Source organism: Aotus nancymaae, unplaced genomic scaffold (genome assembly GCF_030222135.1).
Source record: "Aotus nancymaae isolate 86718 unplaced genomic scaffold, 86718_ANA_hifiasm-v0.15.2.pri h1tg000103l, whole genome shotgun sequence".
Classification (NCBI taxonomy): domain Eukaryota; kingdom Metazoa; phylum Chordata; class Mammalia; order Primates; family Aotidae; genus Aotus; species Aotus nancymaae.
The window spans coordinates 5,247,810-5,263,805 of record NW_026988518.1 but is presented as its reverse complement, the minus strand read 5'-3'; the positions used below and the strand labels follow the sequence as shown (position 1 = coordinate 5,263,805).

General features: G+C 43.2%; 2 protein-coding genes and 1 long non-coding RNA gene across 4 annotated transcripts in view; 1 reads left to right on the top strand and 2 right to left on the bottom strand.

Annotated features, from left to right (window-relative positions):
* Positions 1–11,156, top strand: part of SLC44A3 (solute carrier family 44 member 3) — a 72,048-nt gene extending 60,892 nt beyond the window's left edge. For both annotated transcript variants that reach the window (XM_064370184.1, XM_064370183.1), the window contains exons 13-15: positions 7,319–7,456; positions 8,522–8,758; positions 10,921–11,156. In XM_064370184.1, coding sequence (XP_064226254.1) covers positions 7,319–7,456; positions 8,522–8,758; positions 10,921–11,025 — 480 coding nt within the window. In that variant the 3' untranslated portion in view covers positions 11,026–11,156. The remainder of the gene's footprint in view (positions 1–7,318; positions 7,457–8,521; positions 8,759–10,920) is intronic.
* LOC110567761 (uncharacterized) lies at positions 5,548–9,286 on the bottom strand. The gene is made up of 2 exons (XR_002478107.2): positions 9,034–9,286; positions 5,548–5,892 (listed from the first exon to the last, which is right to left on the bottom strand). It is a non-coding gene; the product is annotated as an uncharacterized LOC110567761 (long non-coding RNA).
* A 1,895-nt stretch (positions 11,157–13,051) lies between the features above and the next one.
* CNN3 (calponin 3) overlaps positions 13,052–15,996 on the bottom strand; it is a 30,169-nt gene continuing 27,224 nt past the window's right edge. Inside the window, exons 6-7 of the mRNA XM_021668158.2 lie at positions 15,458–15,604; positions 13,052–14,162 (exon numbers count right to left, since the gene is read on the bottom strand). Coding sequence (XP_021523833.1) covers positions 13,821–14,162; positions 15,458–15,604 — 489 coding nt within the window. The 3' untranslated portion in view covers positions 13,052–13,820. The remainder of the gene's footprint in view (positions 14,163–15,457; positions 15,605–15,996) is intronic.

Sequence of the window (15,996 nt, the reverse complement as noted above, 5' to 3'; positions counted from 1 at the left end):
TCTAGAGATCTGTTGCACAACAATGTGAATATACTTAACACTACAGAACTCTACAGTTAAAAATGGCTAAGATGGTAAATTGAATGTTACAAGCTTTTAATGACCAAAAAAAGCAAATTGCTGGCGTGGTGGCAGCACCTATAGTCACAGCTGCTTGGTGGGCCAAGGCAAGGAGATTGCTGGAGCGTAGGAGTTCAAGGCCAGCCTGGGCAATGTCGAAAGACCCCGTCTCAAAAGAAAGAAAAGAGATGCTACTACAGTGAATGTCTCTGAAGCAAATGCCTTTAAATTATAAACGTTTTCAAGTGGGACCAAGCTATGTTACCAAATGATAGTTACTCCCAGCAGCCAGTGACCTTGGATTTCCCGCCAGGCTCTCTGTCAGCCTGGCAGGGCAGCTCTGGCTTCCGCAGCCCGAGGCTCACCAATAGTGTGCTTGTGGAGGGACGTGCATCTGGCTTAAAATTATTTCCCCAAACATGCAGCATGTGAAACACACGAATGTTCCCATTTCTGCTCTCCATCTCTCTCCCGCCATTTCCTCAGTTCTGGGCTTCAAATCAGAGAAGGTTGATACTCTCTTAAGAACCAACCTTCTGAAGTCTGTAAGTCCCATAGACATCCACTGAGTTGGCCCAGTATGCCGGGCACCATGGTAAACATTTGGCATACACAGTCTGTTTATCTTCTCTAGGACTCTTATTAGATAGGTATTATTCCATTGTACAATGAGGAAACTGAGCCCCAGAGGATGAAGAGCATATCCAGGGTGACAGCACTACTATGTGGTCACCCTCGTCACTCCTAAAGCTATGGCCTACCAGGACTTCGCTGTGCTGCCTGGAGTTCCTTGTCAAGGATGAGGGTAAGGAGGAGGAAGCCAGTGAGTGGCACTAACAGGGACAGCTCATCTATGTAATCTTCCTTCTAAGAAAGCCCAGGCGTTCCCCATCCTCTGTGTGTCCCATGTCATGGCTCTACTGTTTAATTTTGCCTTCCGGAAGACCAGGCCTTCCTTCTGATTTGCTCATTCCCTCAACTGATTATGCACAGGTCAAATGAGATGAAAGGATGTGAGAGCACTCCAACTGGGAAAGAGTTTGGGGGATGAAGGTGACACTTCCACACAGTCCTATAACTTGGACCTATCTCATCATTAAGAATCATCGTTCTGGTGGGCTTTCCTGCGGAGTGCAGAGCTTTGCTGGCAGATCAATGAAGGATGAAGTCCAGGAAGATGCTGTTGCATAGTTTGGCCTTTTCTGAATTTGTGGGCGGACGTGGCTCGTCTAAAAGAGCGCTGGCTGTGAGCACCTGATTCCTGTTCCATCTCTTCGTCACTTCCTCTTCCTGGTCACAGCCTGTCGAGATTGCCAGTTCCTCATTGGTGAAATGAGAGTGCTTTTCTTGGTGATATCTAGGATGCCTTTTAATCCGAATTCTACTGAAAGAACGAAGGGATCAACCAGTTGAATTTGGGTTTCGTATGAAGAAGTATTATTTAGAAGACATTCTTGGTTTGCTAGAGCATCTTTCTTTATCTGTTCGACAAATGTTAGCCCCACAGAGAGGCCAGGGGTCAGAAGGCATTTCAGGCGAGAGAACCGCATCTGATGGTGTGAATGCAGTGGCCCACAGCAGGTGTGTGAAGGGGCAGGTACGGTGGCAAGTGCTGGTTACGCCTCATTAAAAAACAAAGACTAGGCAGGGTTCAGTGACTCATGCCTATAATCCCAGCACTTTGGGAGGCCAAGGTAGGCGGATAGCTTGAGCCCAGGAATTTGTGACCAGCCTGAGCAATATGGCGAGAACCCATCTGCACAAAAAAACTACACAAAATTTGCCAGGTGTGGTGGTGCATGCCTGTAGTCCCAGCTACTTGGGAGGCTGACGTGGGAGAATCACCTGAGCCTGGGGGGGAAGTTGAGGCTGCAGTGAGCTGTGATTGCACCACTATACGCCCCCCTGGGTGCCAGAGTGAAACCCTGTCTCAAACATAGCAAAGACAACTTAGATGTAGAGACTTTCATCATCAAAGAGGCTAGAAATGTTCAAAACCCTGACCAAGTCAGAATAATGTATCTCACTAAAATCAGGAGGCAGGAGAAAGCTTGAGAGGACTCATTCTCAGCTACAGTGCCTAAACTGAAAACTCTGTGTTAAAAAAAAATAAGTGCTCTAACTTCCTAATGTTCAGAAAGCTTTTTAAAAACCTAAATGTTTTGTGTGAAGCTGCAATTTGTCTGAAATTCGGGTATTCCTTCATTGCCAGTTGAGTTTCATTTTCTTTTGTTGAAGTCAAATCAACATTTGTCCTTTTATTTAAAATACCGTGGATAGTATGGTTTCATTATTGTAGTGCATGCTCGGTGTATCTGGCCTGCCTTTTTCCCCTGTGTATATTCACAGAAGGGTGCTGGGGTGAGGTCCAGGCGATGTCAGCAGTGGTTATTTCTGAGGGGTGGGATCACAGTGGCTTTCTTGCTTCTGTGTCTCTGTGGTGGTGGTGGTGTTTTTATGATAAGCATGGAAATGATAAAGCCATTCTAAAAATGAAGCAAAAAGAAGAGTTTTAAAAGAGCAAACAAAACAGCACGGCTCTGTGCCTGGCTTTGTAGGCAGCTCTCATATTCCTCCTTCCTTCTTCTGCCCCACCTCCCACCTGGCTGCAGCCCCAGGGGACTGGCTGGTTTCCCTCTCCACCATCTCGTTGGACGTTTGTTTGCATCCTGGTGGCCGGTGAATTCCTGAAGGGATCTGAACGGTGAATGCAGGGCCTTGGAAAGCCCAGAGGCTGTGTGCTGCCTCACTCCACATGTGTTTGTGTTAAAAACAGGGCTCAAGATGAAACTGGTCTGGGACGGTTCCTGCCAGTTTTACTGTAGGCTCAAGAAAGGCCCCTGGATGTATGGGGATGTATCTGGACTCGGGTTTCACTGTAGTTTTTTTCAGTTCTGAGAAAAGTATGAATGCCCATGCTATTTATTCATTGTCCAGTTTCTCAAGTTTGTTTTAGTAGTTCTTGCTTTGAGAATAAATATCGGAACTCCGTGAGGAAGGCGTTCCAGAAATAAAGCTGGCTATTCACGGCATGGTTTTGGCAAATACTTTCCCTCCACTACGGAGGGAAGCTCTGTTTACCTTTTTGAAGAGCTGACAGAAACCCAGGTTCACAGTTCTGCCACCAAAAGAAGAAAGCACTTCAGTTCAGTGAGAGGACAGACTCAGCCGATGATGGAAAAGGGCTGCGCTGTGCTGGCCGAGCGTTTGACTTCAGGAGTGAAAAACGGTTCTTTCTATTTTAAAGCTGCAATTAACATTCTTGGATAACTCTCAGAGTAACTTAAAGAGGTAATCTAGATTTTTTCTTACCTAAAAGTACACTTAAATCTCATTTTTCTCAATAATTAGAATTTTCTATAAAATGAGAATAATACCGGCTGGGCACAGTGGCTCCGCCTATAATCCCAACACTTTCGGAGTCCAAGGCGGGTGGATCACATGAGGTCAGGAGTTGGAGACCAGCCTGGCCAACACGGTGAAACCCTGTCTATACTAAAAATAGAAAATTTAGCTGGGCATGGTGGTGGGCGCCTGTAGTCCCAATTACTCAGGAGGCTGAGGCAGGTGAATTGCTTGAACACAGGAGGCAGAGGTTGCAGAGAGCCAAGATCACATCATTGCACTTCAGCCTGGGCAACAGAATGAGACTTCCTCTCAAAAAAAAAAAAAAAAAAAAAAGGTGGGGGGTGGGAATAATACCACCCATGGTGATTATTTCCCTGAGTTGTGGGAACAGATGAGATCTAATGAGATGATGATCCGAAGGTGGCTGACTATGAAGCACAAACATAAGGCGTTATGGAACGTTGGAGTTGATGAACGTCTTTTCCAAGCAGCAAAGCGAGGGCCCTTGAGAAGTGACGTGATTTGGTGGAAGTGGTCCGGCGAGTCTTGGGAGGCAACATGACTGGAAGGCAGCCTCTTTCCACCAGGCCATCCTGCCACAACTTCAGCTGTTTTCAAGGGTGCATCTCATGACAACACCACTTTGCTGTTTTGAACGTTTTGGGAGGAAAAGCACAAAGGACAGCTCAAAGTGAATGTCTTCCTGCAGATGGGCCTGGATGAGTCAGAGGTCTACTTCATGCAGGACGGACGCAGCACCTGTCACGTGCGTGGGGCCGGGGGGCACTCCTTCACCTCTCTGTGCTTTAGTTTCCTTAACCACCTCATTGGGTTGGAGTTAAGAGGATTTAAATGAGTTAACGCATTCGGGGAGATGTCGCATGGAGCCTGGCACTTCCCGTTAGATTGATGCCATTATCATTTATTATTAGCGTTGCACACCTGCCTACTGACCGGAAAGGAAAAAGGCCACAGATGCAAACTAGGAAGTTGTAGCTACTGTTAGGTCTGTGCCAAGGCATTTGGGATATATCACTAAGGCATCCACCAAGCTGGGGGTGGAGGGGAGCCAGAGTGCCTGGGAGGAGTTACTATTCCTAATACTCCTGTTTTCTCCAGAGAGGAACTCACGGTCTGGGGGGCTAGCCCCTGGCTTATGACTGCTGGCGAGCTGGCGTGCTCAATGGCTGCGTGGTCACAGAGCATGTGCGCCCGACTCCAGCAGGGTCCTGTAGGCATCATGGAGGTGCTTGGGGAGTCTCCTAGGCTTGAATAGGAAGGAGCCTTGGAAGGTGCAGAGCTTCGTGGCTCAGCAGAAGATGGTGATGAGGGAGGTCTGACCTGAGCTTTCCCAGGACAGCCTGGGGGAGCTTCCAGAAGCACAGGCTGAAAATCCTGAGTCCTCCTGAAACTTCCTTTCACTACCCTTGCTCCAGTGTGTCAGCCCCACCCACTGAGGTCTGACCCCTGACTCTTCCAGACCCGTTTCCCATTTCTCCTGTGCTCGGGCCCCCCAGTGCCTGCTGGTACGCTCACGTCTGCAGCTTACTTTGCTGGCTCCTGCTGCCACCTCCTCCCCTGCTGGAGACAGGCAACATTGGGGCCAGCTCACATGCCACTTCCATGAAGCCCTCCCTGATCCCTCCTGCCGGGCCTTCTCCTCCCCTTTCCCTCCAGCCTGTGGGTGTGCTCTTTGTGGCTCTCACGTGTGCGCTTGTGCTATGTAGTTCATTGTTCTGAAGCCCTCACAGCCACGCAGGGCTGTCCTCATCGCGCTCTTCCCTCAGTGCTTCTCAGCCACTTGGGACAGTCCCAGGTGACCAGTCCATGAAAGTCTGAAAACTAATCCTCCTGTACCTGGAGGGAGTCTTTAATCCCAGGCAAGGGAATGAGAATTGGGACCTAATACTGAGGTGCTACCACTGCCAACTTGGGAATCCTTCCTCATATCTATCTTGTGTGTTTATAGCTTCAATTTCAAGACATAGAAATATCTGCCCACCTGTTTTGTGACGCTAAAGAAGTATGCACACTGAATTTTGTCTGAGAATAATCAAAAGCCGAACGCCACTACCTCCTGCTTGCTTGTTTAAAGGTTAGCCTTCAGGATCTCTTGATTAATTTCCACAACCAATAAAACATGTTTCCTAATCCTTTTTATAGCCAATCAGTTCCACATATTGTTAGAGTCTACAGATTACCTTGGCATATTAACCCTGAGTTCTGTCGTCCCAGGAAAATACAAATGTTGAGAACAAGGGCTTACGATGAAAATGTTAGTGCAATCCATCTTCCAGCTGCCAGACAAGCAGCTTCTACTCAGAATAAGTACAAATTAGCTAATGCTGAAACTGCAGAAATGTTCAATCCATATCCTGTGTCTTGAGTGATTCCTCCATCCTCCCCGTATTCATTCAGACATTAATTCTAGATCTCTCTGTTGCACTCAGGGTTGAATCTGGCAAAATGGTACTGGTATGGTACCTGCAGGAAGGCATATATAATTTCTCTATCAGAGTGGTTTTAATGCCCTCTTTCAATGGGCTTGATACCTAAGAAAAGATAAATGCTTATGGGTCCCAAACTCTTTGGACTCAACACATGCTTGAGAAAGTATAATACCTTTTTAACTTAATCATATTAGCCAAAGAGCAAACTCGGTTTTTATCACTTATGAGAGATGATGCTAAATTGAATACGAGGCAGTGGTCTGCAGAAAAAAAGTCCCCACAAAAACAGTGCTCCTCCATGGGAAGCAGGAAGCACTTGAGGAAGTTTAGAGCGGGGAAGTGATGGGGGTGGTGGGCTGGAGACAGCCCAGATAAAGAGACAGAGATAGAGGCTGAGCAGCACGTGGTGGGGCTGCCGTAGCAAAGCAGGACAATGCTGGGGCCTGGCATGTCGTCTGAAAGCCCTTTCCTGGATCCCTGTGGATGTGAGGGATTAAAGCCTACAGGTCAAGCAACCACAGGCCCTTGCCACACCTCCTCGGGTGCTTAAAGAGTTGCCTCTGTGTTCCCAGTTGTAAATGAGATCATCTTTGGTGATGTCTGGATGATGATAACCACTCTTTATTACACATTTTCTGTGTGTTTTCCCGGGAGTATGCTCTCTAATCCTCCCAACATCCCTTTGCGGTAGGTGCTGTAAGTCATTTTATAGATGAGGAAATTGAGGTCTTAGAGAGGTTAGATCATTTGCCCAAGACCAGCAGCTAGTCAGTGGTAGAACTGGGATTCGAGCACAGACAGTCTGGCTACAGAGCCTGTGCTTACCATAACCACCATGCTTTTAAATAGCAGTTTTTCCTAATGAAAATTGATAGTGTGATGTTCAGAAGGTTAGAATTAAAAAAATAAAAATAAAAAGGTCTCTGTCTCACGGATTCACCAGGGGACCTGGGGGAAGTGCCTTTGATCATGGTTTCCAGTCTATAAAGGAACAATTATGCCGTTCTTCACCCACCCCTCCTACAGATGTGTTTTGAGGATGAAGGGATTGGTCATCAGGGCTCTGAAAACCTGAGATTATTAAAGATGCCTAGTTAAATAATATGAGTAAATGAGTTTCCACATCCCTGCACAAGACTCAAGCCCCCAAACTGGAGCAGCTTTCCAGCAACAGCTGGTTTGAGATTTTCAAAGCAAATTTCACACACATCCTCTATAAGTCCAAAACCAAGAGCTCCTTGTGGAATAGTATTAAGGCATTTTTGCAGGGAATTCATCTGACATGTGACTGAAAATTCTAAGGCAAGCTTGGAAAGGACTTTGAAAATGGTATTTGTTATAGGTAGAGAGAGTAGGTTTATTGTAACTCTCTCTAGTTTGTAAACACTTTGTATTATCATTATATCGCCTTTAAAACAATACTTATAAGAATTATCTCAATCAATTCTCTTCTGTTTCAGAATGCGTATACTACAACTGCTATTAATGGGACCGATTTCTGTACATCAGCAGAAGATGCAGTCAAAATCTTGTCCAAGAATTCAAGTCATCTTACATCTATTAACTGCTTTGGAGACTTCATGATTTTTCTAGGAAAGGTGAGATGTCTTGACTCAATAAATAAAGGAGCCTGGGATCTAAAAATTAAGCCACACAACAATTGGTTTGAAAGGGAACTGTATTTCTTGACTACTTAACTCTATCGTGGCTGCTGCGCTTCATTATCTCATTTAATACTCAATCCCATGAGGTATCTCTACTTTGCAGAAGAGGAAATGGTTTCATAACCTTTCCGGGGTCCTACAACAGGTAGAGCCAGAATATTCATCCTAGTCCTACTTTACCTGGGATCAGTTCTGCCATTCTGACTCCCTTTTGCAGGTCTAAAATGAAAACGCTACTAACCTCAGAAAATGAATGTTTGTGCGTTTTGTTTCTCTTTAAGAATATATGGAAATAGTATTGAAACTTGGGCCGGGCGCAGTGGCTCACGCGTGTAATCCCAGCATTTTGAGAGGCCAAGGCAGGCAGATCACCTGAGGTCAGAACTTTGAGATCAGCCTGGGGCGTGGAGGGCGGGGGTGCAAAAAAGAAAGAAAAGAAAATTGAGAGATCACTCTGGCCAACATGGCAAAACCCCATCTCTACTAAAAATACAAAAATTAGCCGGGCCTTGGTGGCTCACACCTGTAATCCCAGCTACTTGGGAGGATGAGGCAGGGGAATCGCTTGAACCTGGGAGGCAGAGGTTGCGGTGAGCCGAGATCACACTGCACTCCAGCCTGGGCGACAGAGTGAGTCTCAAAAAAATGTTGTGGGTGGGGTGGGGGCGGATTCTAAAAAAGTTTTAAAGTGAACCTGCTTATTTTGGTGTTAAGTGAAAAAACAGAATAAAAGTGTGTGAGATATTATTACATTTATATAAATACAAAAGCTAGGCACAGATAAACATAACCTTCCTACCCACCATTAACTGGGTTTCCTTTTGATACAGCTTTTCGTTTTTCCTGTTTCATTCTACCAAATTTTCTGATAAGCATTCTCTACGATAGTGCACACACGTTGCACACACGAACATCTATTAAATCATTACTTGTAACTGACAAACATTTTTCTAAGCAACTGATTCATAAAGATTTTCAACAAACTCTTGTTTTGAACAGGTGCTAGTGGTGTGTTTCACTGTTTTTGGAGGACTCATGGCTTTTAACTACAACCGTGCATTCCAGGTGTGGGCTGTCCCTCTGTTGCTGGTAGCTTTTTTTGCCTACTTAGTAGCTCATAGTTTTTTATCTGTGTTTGAAACTGTGCTGGATGCACTTTTCCTGTGTTTTACTGTTGACCTGGAAACAAATGATGGATCGTCAGAAAAGCCCTACTTTATGGACCAAGAATTTCTGGTAAGCAAACATTTCATTTCTGATTGCAATCTCCATGCTCACAATCTCAAAAGTTTCGTAAAGACACACACAAAGGAGGCTCATACGCAGCCTCTCTCTTCCAGAGGGCTCTGAGGCTTCTGCTACCCCACGGCCTGAAAGTCCTGAAAGCAGGATTTGGGTTCAACTCTCCAAGGCTGAACCCACCTCCCTTACTGAGAACCTTCTCCCTGGAGAAGTGAAGCTGAACAGAATACTGATCAGATGGATTCCTAAGTGGCAGCAGCACTTCTTACCTTGGGCAGGTGTCCTGAACACAGTTCAGTTCCCTTTCGTGCTAATGGCATGGTCTGGCCTTTTGGGTAGTCTAGAAGTTTAACAGTTGATCTTTTTCTAAAGCATTTTTGCATCTCCAAGCATCATGTTTATACCCACCATGTTAGGGAGAGCACACTTGTGTTCTCTTCTGTGCCAGTATTGACAGATCTGCGATTCTCAGGCCCTTTATTAGCCCAGGCACACCAGTGTGAAAAAAGCCACACCCTCAGCAGAGCGCCCATACTGCTTGTATCTGGAAATAGCAGGCAGCTGTTTTCAACAGCCTTTGCAACACAGCTGTTGCTTATTTGCCTTATCCTGGGTAGACAGGGATATTTTAACAGCTGAATGATGTCTCAACTCTTTTCCTTGTCTGAGTTATTCGGTATTTTCATACTTTTCTTTCATTCTGTTGCCATAAAAATTAGGTGTTAAAGCCCTTTTAGCTTTAAATAGAGCATTCAATGCACTCTTTAGTTCAGCAGGCACTCATTTTTTAACAACCACTTCTACAGTTTATAATGAATGTATCCTCCATCCTTCTCCGTATAAAACATAAAAACACAATTTTTATTTATTTATTTTCTCCTGAGACAGAGTTTTGCTCTTATTGCCCCGGCTGGAGTGCAATAGTACGATCTCAGCTCACTGCAACCTCCACCTCCTAGGTTCAAGCGATTTTCCTGCCTCAGCCTCCCGAGTAGCTGGGATTACAGGCGTGAGGCACCACACCTGGCTAATTTTGTATTTTTAGTAGATACAGGGTTTCACCATGTTGGTCAGGCTGGTCTCGAACTCCTGACCTCAGGTGATCCACCTGCCTCAGGCTCCCAAAGTGCTGGGATTACAGGTGTGAGCCACCGCAACCTGCCAAAATACAATTTTTACTTTTGTTTACTGACTTATTTGTATGTACCAGAAGGAAAGTGTTTATGATGGTGGTATGAAGCTAGCCAGGTCTCCATTCCCTGATTTACTTTTCCAGTTAAAAATCCACCATGAAGTCCAGGTACTGTGGTTCATGCCTGAAATCCCAGCACCAAACGGGAGGCAGAGTGTTGCAGTGAGCCGAGATTGCACCACTGCACTCCAGCCTGGGCAACAGAGGGAGACTGTCTCAAAAAAAAAAAAAAAAATCCACCTTGAAATTTACCCCCTAAAATAGTTGTTTCAACAGGAGAAACTTTCTTAAGGATTCAATTCTCTGAAATTTCAGGCCAAGAACTCCTTGTAAATGGTTATCATTGGGACTCAGAAACCGATACTCCAGAATATGACACTTTGACCTGCTGAACTGAAGAAGCCTCAGGGTCTCTCTGACCTTCTCCCAAAGCACAGGACAAAGCTGTCACCTGAATGAAGTGCCCTTATCTGCCTACTAAAGTCCAGATCCACACACACACACACAAAAACAACATCTGGCCCCTTCCCTGAGTTTTCCATTAACTGGACTCATATAGCAGAAACAAAGACTAAAGCTGGTCAACACACCTGGGCAGAGTTTTGTTACAAACCACTGTCTGCTCTGCGGGCCTAATAGATTTTGTCCCAGGCCATTAAGTGTTCTTCAAGCTGATTAAATTCCCCTAAAAGTCATTTACACCCCCATAAAATCATCCAAACTTCCCCATCCCCCTTCCTCAAAACAGATATAGATCTGTACCGAATTTCATGGTTACACAATCATCCTGTGATTCTCCCCTGTGCGTGCTAATTTGATACGCCATTTCTCCCGTTAATCTGCCTTTTGTAAGTTAATCCTTCAGAAAACCTTCAGAGGGCAAAGGAGATGTTTTCCCTTGGCCCCTACATTATCAACACTGCACACACACAATACTAATCTAACTTGTTCTTTTGTTTTTCAGAGTTTTGTAAAAAGGAGCAACAAATTAAACAGTGTGAGGGGGCGGCAAGGCGAGGACTCGTTAAGGACTGAGGAGGGAACAGAGCTCCAGGCCGCTGTGAGATAGGTAACCATTAGGTATTTGCACCTGGAAAAAGTTTCCTTTTAAGAGCCATTTACAGAATAGAAGACAAGATCACTAGAGAAAAGTTAGTGGAATTTGTTTTTTAAAGACCTAATAAACCCTATTCTTCTTCATTTTCTTTGTCATTATTGTGTGACCTGGTCTGGAGCCATAGAAGTTTACAATCTTTTTTGGTACAAATTAGGACAGAAACACTCCTTTAAAACCATGTTTATATGCATCCATTTTAAAAGTATACTATTTAAGAATTAAGTTTGTAAGTGCACAACCAATAAGCCTTTTTAAGATAAGAATTTTGTTAGCAGAAATCGCTGGAATTTTTTTTAAAGGGACAGCGTCTCACTATGTTGCCAAGGTTGGAGTACAGTGGCTATGCACAGGTGCCATGATAGCTCACTGCAGCCTCCAACTCCTAGGCTCAATTGATCCTCCTGCCTCAGCCTCTTAAGTAGCTGGGACTACAGGCATGCCACCATACCCAGCTTGGAACGTTGCTCTTATACAGAGTAGGACATTTCCCTACTCATCCAATCCTGGAAATATGATAAACGGGTTAACTTTTCAAAGTGTAATTCTTAGATTTAGTGACAAAAGCCAAAAGTTTAAACCCTAACATGAGTTGACACCTGAACTGGGCATGTACAAGAGTCAGGAGTGTAAGCAGTGATTCAGGTGTGCACGTGCTCTTCCTTTTTTTTCTGAGTACTCTTCCAGCTCTTTGCTAATGGCAAACTCCTATTCTTCAATATCCAGCTCCAGTAGCATCATGCTTCTGCAGTGCCTCTGAGCAGCATTACTTGGCCTCTCTTCTGTCCTTTTCCTCCATGCTCTTCTCTGATATGGCTGTGAATCCACTTGTTGTATCTCTCCACAACATCACATTCCATGATGGCACACACTATATATCTCAGAACTCCTGATACACAAGGAAGGCACAAGGCACTCTTAGAGTAGACATTCTGGAAGAAGAGGTTTTCAACCACAGCCCCACCTGAGAATTACCTGGAGATGATAAGTTTTTAAAAATACTTCTGCCTGGACCTCAAGAGATTTACGTAGATGGGAGTGAAGGGAAGAGATTTTCCTTTCTAAAATTCTAAGCAAATAGGAACATTTTAACTTGCTGATTGGCAGCCTCATGAAAATCAATCCGACTTAAATGGCAGGGCAGATGGTGCGATAGAAGGCTTCCCTTCCCTAAACACCTCTTCAAAGATGATGACAAGGACAGCCTGAGAGCTCAGATCTAATTTAAATGCAACGACTTTTTTCTTAAATGCCACCATTGAATTAGGTTGACTCCACTACTTTCATTTACAAGTGGTTTCCCAGAAGCATTAAACCTAGATATTGTGGAATCGTGAGCAAATAAGCTGCACTTTTGTGGGCTCATCAAACCATGTGTATATCCTCATCTCCCGCCACAAAAAACTGGCGGGTTTTGCCCCCAAACCTAATAGAGCCAATCCTATCAGAAGACATGGCTTGGCTGTGACAATGTCGGAAAGCGTGAGTTAATTTTTAGTGACTGCATTTTTGTCACTGACATCTAGCTATTGTTTGTTTTTCCCTCTGTCGGGACTGAAGGTTTATGTTTCACTATAAACCCTGGCTTATTATCAAGCAGCACATCCTATGGCTGAGCTAGCATGTTTCTTATTCATATTTATTTACCCTAAAATAGGTAAATTCCCCACCGCTCCTATCAGTATTGCTAAAGATTATTTTAAGATTTACTCTAAGACGAATTTAAGACGAATCTGGGCCAGCCAAGTCACAGTGAAATAAGCAAGGGTCAGATAATGATTTGAATCCTATAATTTACTATGTGTAATGGGCGAGTCCCTTCATTTTCCTAAGCCTCTCCTTAAGCATAGAATGCAGTGTTGTGTGGATTAAATGGTAATGTACCTTGCAACAGTACCTAGGAAAAAGGTACTTAAAAAAAAAACTCTGACCCTCCCTATCTAGAAACTAGCTAGAAAATAATCAGCCTGTGCTTCATATAAATGTTCAAAAAAAAAATATTTATTTATAAAAAATACAATGGTAAGTTTTGCTGAGAAATGCAGCAATAAATACAGTTGAAGAAAACAGAGCAACTCTACATTGATACATTGGCACAAACAGCAAGGGCAAATGCACCACCCAGACCTAAGTGTCTACAGGCCATTTTTGTACATGCTCCTTTAGAAACACCACTCTGTAAAGATCTTGTCCGCTAGGTAATGAGTACACATATAATCACAAATGCACACTGATCATGACTTTATTTAAAAATTAGCAAACAATACTGTAGAAACATTGATATGTAATTTTCTAAAATGCTGCATCTTAGATTTAGTTGGCAAAGACCACATTTAGCAATAAGCATGAGTTTAGTCTTCCCTGTAGAAACCAGATACACTAAACTGTAAAAAAAAAATAATAATTTCCTATTGTGTGAAAATACCAGTTTAATGTAAGATTGTAAAAATGCATAGATTTTTGCATAAAAGAACTGGCTGTACAAGAGTATGCCCCTTTCACAGTATTCCTTTTTACTTCATATGCAAGTTATTGGTTATGCTGTAGGATTTATCTATTACAGCACTAAAAGGCAACTATTGAGGGAAGAGGCAGAAAAAGGAAAAAGGAATGTATGTAAGGCAATTTTTCTTAAAAGTACAATAAGCTTGATAGTGTTTTAGGAAGACAAGATAAAAATTACTCAAGGCTAGCTTGGTTCTTACTGAATAAAAACAATGGACTAAATACTGAGCTCCTTCTGTGTGGATCTAATAATCAATGCCTTGGTCGCTATATGGGTAATCTCTGGGGTAGTCATCCTGGTACTCGCCATGATACTCATCAGGGTATTCTGCCTGATAATCACTATCACTGATTTCCGAACCATTTGTTCCTGTTCCTTGGCTTCCGTTGTGAATGACAGGTTCTGTCGGAGCAGCGCAGTATTTGGGATCATATACTTGCCGCCCAAGCCCATACACACTCATTCCTTTCTGGGAAGCAACTTTGTTGGTCCCCATCTGTAGAGAAATTGTCGAGTTGTCCACTGGCTGTAATGTTAGCTTCTGATCGTAGATATCTCTTCTGGTTCCTGGTGCTAACATCCCTGCCTGGTATTAGAACACAGTATAAAGGTTAAAACAGCAGCTGGAATCTATTCTCATGAATAATTTATAAGTTATAGAATTCACACTGAATATGAACAGTAATACATGAACTTTCATTTGGCTCAGGAGTAAAGCTAGCTTAACCAAAATATCCTGATATCGAATCACTTCCATGAAGCAATATTCATTGACTTTTGAGCCAGCTCAGACCTTTCTTCAAATCCTTGCCCTGCTATAAAATTACTATGTGGCCTCAAACAAGTAAATTTCATTTTAGGTTTCTCAAATGCAAAATGGAGACATTACTACCTACTCTGGCTTTAGGAGAGGATGAGACATAGAATGTGAAAGCGTAATGCTCCCACACCTGGAAGTTCCATGTGAATGCCCATGGGGACCACATACATTATCCAGGTTACCAATTTCAAAAGCTTCTAATTATATTCAACAAAAACTATGTTGAGCAGATCCTAAGGACTTCAGTCTTTCCAAAAGGCTGAGATATAGAAGAGCCAGCCACTTCACAGCCACTCGCCTCTTTCTTCAGAGTACAGTAACTCATACTTCATCTCTCTACTTACATCAGGCACACACTTCCATGTTCAAAGTAGGCAGAAAAGCAAACGTGAGTGGCAGCTATGAGAGCTATAATGCCACACCTGGCAGGATGTGTGTTCCATGAAGGGCAAAGTGATAAATCGCACCTTGGACTCACTAAGAAAATGTTTTTCAAACCCTATCCCCACTGTTGTTGGATGTGGGACCTGTCTGTTCTCAGATGGTTGTTACAACTTCCTTCTGAGGTGCTGGTGACCTATTTTTAACAAGGAAATATTTCTATCTTAGATGTGGTATACTGGTATTTTCACCATGTTGCATTTCCATCTGCTTATATTGACACATCTAATAGGAATGCCAGTTAAATCCTTCTTAGTGGAACACCAGATAATTTTACCTATTAATTAAGAGCTCCTTAAAAAAAAGGAGCATTTAAATAAGCATTTAAATGAGCAATATTTTACTTGGACTTTGGAGCAAGAACACTGTAATAAACATTTCTTTTTTTCTTCTGGCTAGGTAGAAAGGCCAGCTGTTCTAACTGCCAACAAAAACCATGAGACACATCATACTTTTGCTGCTATCGAAAAGGTCTTTTGATTCTTTTGCTTTCCCTGCAAAGTTCACATTCCTAAAGGAATACACTCTAAATAAACTATACAAAAAATGCCTACTTGAAACTTTTAGTTAATAAGAATAAAGTAAGTGTACTCTCGCACAAATAAAAAGGTACTGCTTACCTGGCTGGCTCCTTTGTTAGTGCCCATCTGCAGACTAATTGTGGTCTGGTCAAAAGGTTTGTCAGTTTGCATTTTGGGATCATAAAGATGCCTCCTGGTCCCATAAGCTGTCATACCGGCCTGGCTGGCACATTTGTTGGTTCCCATCTTTTAAGTTAAAAATAAAATTCCACTAATTATCAGATGTCAACAATATATACAACACAAAAAAAACTTTCCATGCTACTAAAAAGATAGAATGGCACAACTGATAAGTTACTGAGCTGAGGCTCCAGCCAACTCTTCTGTGCATTTACAAACAAATTTCAAGTGCTAACTTTAAAAAGAAAATTTTAAAGACATCCACTATACATAAAACCTCACACGAAGCACAATTAAACACACTTGAACAGGTGGATTGACAAACTAAAGTCATTACAGTGGCAGAATAATTTCCTCTGCTACTCTTTCCCCAGATAACCAAATTAAGAGGCACCAGCTTCAGTCATTTAAACAGAAGCAATCCTAGGCCAAGCAATATGCTGTTCTACTCCCAGAAT